Source organism: Leptopilina heterotoma, unplaced genomic scaffold, assembly GCF_015476425.1.
Source record: "Leptopilina heterotoma isolate Lh14 unplaced genomic scaffold, ASM1547642v1 Lhet_66, whole genome shotgun sequence".
Lineage (NCBI taxonomy): Eukaryota > Metazoa > Arthropoda > Insecta > Hymenoptera > Figitidae > Leptopilina > Leptopilina heterotoma.
The window spans coordinates 279,817-290,753 of record NW_025111153.1 but is presented as its reverse complement, the minus strand read 5'-3'; the positions used below and the strand labels follow the sequence as shown (position 1 = coordinate 290,753).

Below are 10,937 nucleotides of genomic sequence, written 5' to 3'. Positions count from 1 at the left end.
TGAATTTTATAACTTTTGAAAATAATTGAATATTGTTATTTATGAAAATAATTGACTTTCTGCAAATAATTTAATAATTTCTGAAGCTAATTGAATGCCTGTAAGAAATTTTAAAATTTATGAAAATAATAAAATTACTGCGAAGACTGTGTTAATCCCAAATTTTAAAACATTTGATTTTTTGGAAAAAATTTATGCAAATTCAATTTCAAATAATTGAATTCCTGTGAAGTTTTATTTTTTTTGTAAAATAATTTAATATTCATGTAGAATTTTATCAAAATTGTTTTTAAATAATTGAATATTATTTTGGGAAATTTTATTAAAATAGTAGAATATTGAAAATCATTGAATTAGGAAAATTTTTTGAAAATAATTGAAATCTTGCCATGAATTTCATTGAAATTTTTAAAAATAATTATACATTCTTGTGATGAATACTATTATTTATGAAAATAATTGAATTTTGCAATGAATTTTATTAAAATTGCTGAAGATAATTGAATTTTGCAATGAATTTTATTAAAATTGCTGAAGATAATTGAATTTTGTCGAAGAATTTTGCTATTCAATTTATAAAGATAATTGAAATGTTGACAATTTTTTTTTTAGATTTTTTGAAAATAAAATTGGATTTTTCCAAAGAATTTTATTGATTTTATAATAATTAATTTAATGTTTGCTTAGAATTATTTAAAAAAAATAATTTTAAAAAAGTAGAACTGTAGAAGAATGAGAAGGAAAAGTCTTTGTGGAATATCAACATTTCTAATTAATGGTTCATGAAAAGTCGTAAAATTTAAAAAAAATACGAAAAATTTGAATAAATTTATTTTTGGAAATTTAAAAATAGTCATTACTAGAAAATTTACTGTATGAGGAAGCAGAAATTACAAATGTTAATTAATGTACATACAATTAATACTATGTATTCACAGACTTGTATTCTTTTTTGAACATTAAATTGTCGTCATTACTTGAAAAACTAAGTTTCATTGAAGATAAAATTTCTTCTATTTTGTCTTCATTGACAATTTTTCAATTGACTTTATTAAATACTATTTATGTAAATATTATTTAAAATTTGTAAATTATTAATTTTTTATTCAAATTTTTACAAATTAATACTTGAATTAAACTAAGTGATATAATAAATTCTTTTAAAAAACAATTTTTCCAGTTATTTTCTCTTTATTTTTTATTTGAATATGTCAAAGGAAAAATTTATTTTAAGTGGACCAGTATTAAAAAGTGAATGGAATTTCAAATCTGTTGGTGAATATTTTTTTCAAAAATTTACCGAAAATGGAGAAGCAATCGCACTGGTAAAGTTTCTAGTATACAATTTTAATTTTAGTAAAATTTTCTGAAAAATTGAAAATACTTTTATTTAATAATTTTTTTTTTTTTTTTTCTAATAGTTTCTTTTATAATAGTTTTTTGAAAAAAAAAGTTATTCTTACAATCATTAGAATGCATTTTCTAGGTGGATGCTGAAACAGGAAAAGAATTATCATACAAAAAACTTTTCGAAAAAAGTTTAAAATTGTCAGTGATTCTTGAGAAAATGGGTTTAAATGTAAATGACAAAATTGGCATTTGCAGTGAGAATAATATAAATTTTGCAATTACAATTTTTGCAAGTATTTTCAAAGGCGCAACTATTTGCCCTTACAATCCTCTTTACACTGAACAAGAATTATTGCACGTTCTTAATATTTCAAAGCCAAAATTTATTTTCATCTCAAAATTCGTTCACGAGAAAATGGAGAAATTAGTGAAAAAATTATCATGGACTTTGAAATTAATTCTTCTTTATGACATAGAAAATAATTCAGAAATTCCAAATATTTCAAATTTAATTTCAAAAATTTCCAACGACGAACTGATAAACTTTCAATTGCCAAAAATTAACAGAAACGAGCATATTTCGATAATTGCCTGCTCTAGTGGAACAACTGGTCTCTCAAAGGGAGTAATGTTGATGGATAAAAATATTTTACTAATGATTCAAAGTCAGACTGAATGTCTACATCCTGTCATGAATAATAGAATGATTGTTTCGGGATTTATGCCATTGTTTCATATTTATGCATTAGACATTCTTTTATTTACAGTTGCATTCAATTCGAAAATGATTATTTTCCCAAAATTTGAAGAACGTTCTTTTTTAAGGGCAGTGGAGAAATATAAAATTCAAATTGTCTGCTTAGTGCCGACGATACTCATTATTTTTTCGACAAGTTCAATGATTCGTGAATACGATTTATCATCTGTTGAGCGTATAATGTTAGTTAATGTTTATTTTTTGAACATTATTTATTGTATGATTAAATAAAATTTATTATTTATTTTTATTATATTCGTTGAGTTTTTTTTTTTTTTTTTTGCTTTAAAAGTGAAAAATATTTAAAAAATAAAAACTATCTCATTATTAACGACTAAATGTCCAAAATTTTATTTGAATCTGATCTGAAAAGACAAAAAAAATTCCTTAAAGTTTACTATTTACTCGATTTAAAACCGACTTTAAAATGAGTTCAGATTTTTTCTCTGAAAACTTTGGACATTTAGACGTTGAAGTTTAAAATAAATTTCTTAAAATAATAAAATAATTTTATGATTGTACATTTTTTTAGAACTGCTGCTGCTCCATTGCCTCCTAAAATAGGAGAAAATGCTAAGAAGCATTTTCCAAATTCTAAACTTTTTGTTTGTTATGGAATGACTGAAACTTGTTTTGCAGCGACATTTGCATTAACAGATTACGATATGAAAAGCATTGGTATTCTTCAACCAGGCTATCGTGGTGACTTAAAAAAATATTTATAATATTACAATAGCATAATTAATTTTAAAAAAGTAGTACAAAAAAAAGTAGTTCTCGAAAAGATACTTCACAAAACTGCCAAAAATTTTATTCTATATTTTATTTTTCTGACATATTCCTAATTTTCATCAAAAATATTTACTTCTTTCTTATTCTACTGCTAATAAATTGAATTTCTGCAACGAATTTTTTTATTCATGAAAGAATTTAAATATTTATGAAAATAATTTAATTCTTGCGAAGAATTTTATAAAACATTTTAAATAATTAATTTCTTTCGACTAATTTAATGCAAATTCTAATTTAAATAATTGAATTCCCGAGAAATTTTTATTATTCATGAAAATAATTGAATTCCTACGAAGATTTTTAAAAAAGATTTTTTAAATAATTGAAATTCTGTTTGGAAATTTTATGAAAATAAAAGATATTGAAAATCATTGAAATGTGAAAAGTTTTTAAAAATAATTAAATTTTGCAAATAATTCTATTAAAATTTTTGACAATAATTGAATTCCTATGGAAAATTCTAATATTTTTGTAAATAATACAATACTTCCAAAGAATTAAAAAAAAACATTTTTTTAAATAATTGTTTTTTCGAGGAATTGAAATTAAAATTTTTAAAATAATTACATTTTTTGATCAATTCCTGTAAAATTGTATTAAGAATAAATTAAATTCTGCGATAAATTTGATTATTTATGATAATAATTGAATTCTTGAAAAGAATTTTTAAAAATGTTTAAATAATTGATTTCTGTCGACTGAAATTATGCAAATTCTAATTTAAATAATTGAATTCCAGAGAAATTTTTATTATTCATGAAAATAATTGAATTCTTACGAAGATTTTAAAAAAAGATTTTTTAAATAATTGAATTCTGTTTGGAAATTTTATAAAAATAGTAGATATTAAAAGTCATTTAATTGCGAAAAGTAATTGCGAAAATAATTCAATTTTACAAACAATTCTATTAAAATTCTTTAGAATAATTGAATGTCTGTGTGGAATTTTATTAAATTTTTATGAAAATAATTAAATTCCTAGACTTCCGGTAGGGGATTGGTTTAGAGCACACGCGTGTATACAAGCGGATAATAATACTTGAAATTTATAGAGTGAAAGTAGTTAAAAAAAAGGTGTAAGTGTAAGAACCTGTTGGGAAATAATGAAAAAATGATGAGTTAAAGTTGGAGTGAAGAAAGAGTTAATATTGTGAAAGTGAGGAGGAGAAAACAATTTGAGGGAGTTTTGAGGTTAGGAAGGTTGAAAAGGTGGATAAAGTGATCGTTTGACTAGAGCAGTGAGTGGAGACTGAGTGCCTGGGAGATTTAGTAGTGGTAAAATGACAGCTCGCGGAATAAGAGGAAACGGGAAAGGAAATGGAAAGGATAAGACATTGGATAGTTTTGGAGTTAGTGCAAAGGGAACAGTGGAATTAGAAGAAAAAATGGTAAGAACACTAAATAGTATTGGAGAAGATATAAAGAGACAGTTGAAACAACAACAAGAACAGATGATGCAAGAGTTTTTTAAGAAGTTAGAAGAGAGAGATGAGCAATGGGAAAGAGAAAGAGAAAGCTGGAAGGAAGAAAAGGAAGAATTAATAGAAAGGATTAAAATATTGGAATGGGATAGAGAGAAAACAGAAAGAGAGAAAAGAAAGCTAAATATCATTATAAAAGGGGAAGAATTCGAGGAGATCAACGGAGAAAAAATGGAAGAAAAAGTAGAAAACTTTATTGAAAAAAAGTTAAAAGAAAAGGTAAAAGTAGTAAATGCTTTTTTGATAAAAAAAGATAAAGGAGAAAAAAAGGGAAATGTTGTATTAGCAAAATTAGATAATTGGAATGCGAAAAAACAGATAATGAGTAAGAAGATGATACTAGGAAAGGGAGTATATATAGATGACGACTTAACAAGGGCTGAAAGAAAGGTACAAGAGGAAGTTAGAAAAATGTCAAGAGAAGAAAGAGAGAAAGGAAACAATACACTGGAGCTTCACTTATTTTCACTAAGTCGAAACAAACTGAAAGGCAAAGTCGCACTTATTTTCACTCTGAAACGTAACATTCGAGTTGATTTGATTGGTGGATTATTTAACAACAACCAATGAGAACGCACGGAGAACCTTTTAACTGAAAATAAGTGAGACTGGAAATGGTGAAAATAAGTGAGACTGAAAATAAGTGAGACTGAAAATAAGTGAAGCTCCAGTGTACTAAGATAGGCTATATGAAATTGCAAGTGAATGACAAATGGATAAAATGGGACGAATGGAAGCAGACATTCGTGGAAGAGAGAGGAGGAAGGAAAAGGGAATAGGAAAATGAAGAGGAAAAAGGGGCAAAAATTTGCATATGGAATATTGCTGGTGTATTAAATAAGGATAAAGAAACTTGGGAATATTTGTGTAAATTTGATATAGTTGGCCTAATAGAAACGTGGATAGAACAGGAAAAATGGAATAAAATAAAGGACAAATTACCGCAGAAATTTAATTGGAAATGTACATTTGCAGAAAGAGAAAATAAAAAGGGAAGAGCAAAAGGGGGAATAATAGTAGGGATAAATAAAAAACTGAAGGAAACAGAATACAGAGAATGGAAAAGAAATATAGTAGAACAAAAAATAGAGTATAACGGAAAAGAATGGAGGTTGGTGATTGTATATAGCCAAGACATTAGGAATACATTGGAAACAATTAAAGAAGTAATAAAAGAGGAAAATGAAGGATGGTTGATATTGGGAGGGGATTGGAATGCAAGAACGGGAGAAGAAGGAGGACAGATAGTGCAAGGGATAGGAAGAGAGGATGTAAGAGTATCAAAAGATAAAGTAATAAATAGGGAAGGAAATATACTGATAAACGAACTAGAGGAAAGAGGATGGGCAATAGTAAACGGGAGTAAAGAAGAGGAAGGGGAATACACTTACGTGGGGAAAAGGGGAGCCTCAGTGATAGACTACATAATTGGGAACCAGGAAGCAGTTGAAGAAATAAAGAAATTAAAAATAGGACAGAGGACAGAATCAGATCATTTACCATTGGAATTGGAAATAAAGGGAGAAGAAATTGAAGAAGAAGAAACAGTACAAAAGGAAAGCAGATTAATAAGAGACTGGTCGGAAGAAGGAATTAAAGAATATCACGAAAAGTGTAAAGATTGGAAGTGTAATGGAGAAACAGCAGATGAGATATGGATGGAAATTAAAGGCAAAATAGAAGAAGCAATCCCGAAGATAAGAAAGAAGAGAAAAAAATGGATATTAGGAGAAAAAGTATGGCATAACAAGGAATGGAAAGATAGGAAGAGAGATCTAAGAAAGGAATTAAGGAGATATAAGAAAGGAAAGATAAAAAGGGAAGAATATCTAGAAAGAAAAAAGGAATATAAAGACTGGTGTAAAGAAAAAAGGAAAGAATATGAAAGGGAAGAAGAAGAGAAAATTAAGAGCATAAAAACGGAACAAGAGACTTGGAAATATATAAATAAATTCAGAATAAGAAGGGAAACAATTGAAGAAAACATCGATATGGAAGAGTGGCGAACTCACTTTCAAAAGAGGTTTGGAGGAAAAGATGCAAGAGAAATACTAGAGGAGGAAGACGAAGAAGAGGATATGACTAATGATGAAGAGGATGAAATTAAAAAAGAAGAGGTAATAGAACAGATTAGGAAATTAAAAGCGGGAAAAGCACCGGGAGAGGACATGATTGAAAATGAAGTATGGAAGTTGATGCCTGTCGCAATTGGTGAAGTATTTTGGAAGATGATAAACAAAATTTGGAAGGAGGGAGGAATACCGGAGCAATGGAAGATGGGCATTATTAGTGCAATATATAAAAAAGGAGATAAGAAAATGGTTAAAAACTATAGGGGAGTGACATTGATGGACACAGCTTACAAAATATACGCAGGAGTTTTAAACGAAAGACTAAGAAAGGAAGTAGATAAAAAACTTACAGAATCGCAGTTTGGATTTAGGAAAGAGAGAGGAGTGTCGGATGCCATATTCGTATTAAACCATTTGGTAGATAGAGAATTAGGAAGAAAAGGAGGTAAGGTATTTGCATGTTTTGCAGATCTTACTGAAGCATTTGACAGAGTGGACAGACGAATTCTAAGAAACGAGTTGAAAAATATAGGAGTAAGGGACAAACTAAGGAAAAGGATAATGGAAACATATAAGGAAACGGTAAATAAAGTAAAGATTGGAGACAATTATTCAAGGGAATTTTGGACAACAAGAGGAGTGCGCCAGGGCTGCCCATTAAGTCCAACACTATACAATGTATATATCAATGACATGGAAGAGGAAATGAAAAAGGAGCTAACAGGAGGAATAGTAGTAGGAAAAGAGAAGATTTGGACGATAACGTATGCAGATGACACAGTGCTTTTAGCGGAAACGGAAGAGGACCTGAAGAATATGTTGAAAAGATTTAAAAAATATTTAGAAAAGAAAAACATGATATTATCCACAGATAAAACAAAGATTTTAGTTTTTGAAAATGGAAAGGGGAAGACAAGAGAATGGAGATGGGGAAAGGAGAAATTAGAACAAGTAAACGAGATGAGATATTTGGGATATATAATGCAGAAGAACGGAGGGGTAGAGAAACAGTTGAAGGAAAGAAAAAGAAAATCGGTTATAGCAATGAAAAGTACGTGGAGTATTGGGGAAAGAATTTTTAGAAATAACTTTGAAAGAAGAATGAAGATGTATATTGCACTGGTGGAGAGTGTAGGATTGTTCGGAGCTGAAACTTGGGGATGGAGAAACGATGAAAGATTGGATGGAATAACAAGGAAATACTTGAAGTGGATTCTAGGGCTAGATATTACGACACCAAATTATATTCTACTGGAAGAAACGAAAGTGGAGGAAATAAGGGAAAAAGCGCTAAGAAGAGCAGTGAGATATGAGGACAGGGCAAGGAAATCGGACAAGAAATTAGTAAAAGAATGCATAAGGGAAAGGGAAAGGGAAGGCAGAATAGGAGGAGAAGGAAAGCAGGCTAAAATAAGAAGAAAGATTATAGAAGAGACAATAGGTAAAATTGAACTGAAAAAAGCATTGGAAAAAGAAGAAGACTTGGAAAAGAAAATCATGGACAAAATGAAAATGAAAGGAACGGAAGGCAGAAAAAAACGAATAGAAGAATCTCGATATAATGAAACATATAAAGTAATATGGGAGGAAAAAAGGCCAAAATATTTAAACGGAATTGGAAAATATAAGAATAGGAGAATAATAGCAAGATATAGGTGTGGAAATGAATTAAGAAAAAAGGAATATTGGAAGGAAGAAGGAGAGAAAATTTGTAGAATTTGTGGAGAGCAGGAAGAGGGAATGGAGCATATAATAAAGGAATGTGAGGAAACGAAAGTGAATGAAGAAGTAAAAGAAGTGCTAAGACAAGATGGGCAAGGATTGGAGATATTAAAAAGGATAGAAAGGAAGAGAAAGCTAGTGAAGGACAATGTGAAATAAGGACTCAAAAGTGAAAATGTGAAATTAACTCTGAAAGAAAACTTTTCAATTTATGTTGTTTCTTTTCATTAAATTCGTAAGAAAAAATATCTCAAAAGAAATTTTAATCATAGTATATTTTAGGATTTACGTTTAAGTTTATTGATATAAAATATTTGATAAGAGAATATGTAAAATGTAATCCGGAAGTTCGTCCGAAACCGAAAGGTATGGACTATAAATAAATAAAAAAAAAAAAATAATTAAATTCCTAAAAGAATTCTTGTGATGAATATTGTTATTTACAAAAATAATTGAATTTTGCAAAGAATTTTATTGAAATGTTTTAAAATAATTAAATTTTCGGAAACAATTTTGTTATTTATCGACAGAATTGAATTCTTCCAAAGAATTATTTATGTAAATAATTGAATTCTTGGAAAGAATTTGATTAAAATCTAAAAGAATAATTCAATTATTTTTAAAAAGTTTAATTAAAATTGTATTTAAAATAATTAATTTCTTTCAAACAATTTTATTAAAATATTTGAAAATAATAGAATTCCTGTGAAAAAATCTAATATTTTTGTAAATGTGTAATTGAATTCTTCCAAAGAATTTTAAAAGAACATTTTTTTAAATAATTGATTTTTCCAGGAATAAAAATTAAATTTGTAAAAATAATTACACTTTTTGAGCAATTCCTGTAAAATTGTATTAAAAATAATTGAAATCCTGCGACGAATTTTATTATTTATAAAAATAATTGAATTCTTGCTTAGAATTTTATCAAAAATTTTTTTATAAAATTGAATTTCCATGAAAAATGTTATTATTAGTGAAAGTATTTGAATTATTGTGAAGAATTGTATAAAAATTTTGTTAAATAATAATTTTTTCGAAATTCATTTGAAAATGCTATTCTAAATTAATTGAATTCCTGTGTGAATTTTAATATTTATGAGGAATAGATGTAAAATTATAGATTTAACGTTAAATGTGGTTTACAAAACAAATTGAATTCAAAATATTACAAGAAATTGTTATAGCTAATTTTTTTATGATTTTATAGCAAAAGTCATTGCACTAAACGGAAATTCGAGAGAAGCCCTTGGACCGAATAACGAGGGAGAATTGTGTTTTAAAGGAGAAAATCTCATGAGAGGATATTATGGCGATGAAAAGGCAACGCGTGCTACAATCGATGAAGATGGTTATCTTCATACCGGTGACGTTGGATATTACGATGAGAAAGGATATTTTTACATTGTCGATAGAGTAAAAGAACTCATTAAATATAAAGGATTTCAAGTTCCACCAGCAGAGTTGGAAGCTATTTTATTTACACATCCGGCAATAATGGATGCTGCAGTCGTTGGATTGCCTGATGAACTCGCTGAAGAATTGCCTCTTGCTTTTGTCGTCAAAAAACCAAATGTTGATGTTTCTTCAGCAGAAATTATAAAATATGTCAATGGTACAACAAATTATTTAATTATAAGCCCTGAAAATTGTTATTTTAACTTCAAAACTAAACTTTTGAACGGACCCTGCTAAATAATAAAAAAAAAAAATGATAAATTTTAGATGCTGTTTCACCTCAAAAGAAGTTAAGAGGAGGAGTTAGGTTCATCGAAGCAATTCCAAGAAGTTCTCCAGGGAAAATTTTGCGCAAGGACTTGCGTAATATGTTGCTCACAACAAAATAATTATAATTAGCTGTTCATAACTAATTATTAAGAAATAGAAATTAACATATATTTAGTATAAATTGTATAGCGAAATTATAAAAATTTACAATTTTGTTAATACTTTTTAAACAACTAGCTAAACAAATTATAAATTTTTTTAATAATTTCATAACCAAAACTTTTGAAAATCCTCTTATTAAGAACATAATTAATTGTTATTGTTTATATTTTCAAAAACTTTAATATATAATTCTTCACAAGAATTCAATTATTTTTATAAATAAATAATATTTTTTTAAAGAATTCGATTTTTGTAAACAGTAAAATTTTTTGCAAAAATTCAATTTTTTGCAACAAAATTTTAATAAAATTTCACGAAAGAATTCAATTATTTTCTAAAATTTTAATAAACCCTTCGAAATAATTCAATTATTCTCTTAAATAGTAAAATGATGACAAAAATTCAAATATTTTTAATACAATTTTAATAGAATTTCATGAAAGAATGCAGTTTTCTTTTTTAATTTTTAATAAAATTTTTCGAAAAAATTGAATTATTTTCAATACAATTTTAATAAACTTCAATAATCAAATATTTCATTATTATTATTAACAAACTCGGTTACTTTAAAAAGTTTGTGTAAAAAATTCTTTGTTTAATTCAATTATTTTTTAAAATTTCAATTAAAATTATTCGTAAAACTACATTATTTTCATAAAAAGAAATTCTTTAAAAGAATTTAATTATTTACAAAAACTCTAATAAAATTGTTTAAAAGAGTTTAATTTTCTATCAATCATTTTAATGAAATTTTAATTGTAAAATTATTAATTCGGTATAATTATTAACAAAATCGATTAGAAATTTCTTGAAAGAATTCAATTATTGTCAAAACCTTCAATAGATTCCATTCTTCAAAGGAATTTAATTATT

At 26.9% G+C, this 10,937-nt stretch overlaps 1 protein-coding gene across 1 annotated transcript; it reads left to right on the top strand.

The window, feature by feature from the left end:
* The first annotated feature begins 1,089 nt into the window (after nucleotides 1-1,089).
* Nucleotides 1,090-10,196, top strand: LOC122510051 (4-coumarate--CoA ligase 1-like). The gene is made up of 5 exons (XM_043624439.1): nucleotides 1,090-1,325; nucleotides 1,487-2,289; nucleotides 2,640-2,809; nucleotides 9,385-9,789; nucleotides 9,900-10,196. Exons 1-5 carry the CDS (start codon nucleotides 1,209-1,211, stop codon nucleotides 10,019-10,021), a joined length of 1,617 nt encoding a protein of 538 aa, XP_043480374.1. The 5' UTR covers nucleotides 1,090-1,208; the 3' UTR covers nucleotides 10,022-10,196.
* The last annotated feature ends 741 nt before the right edge of the window (nucleotides 10,197-10,937 follow it).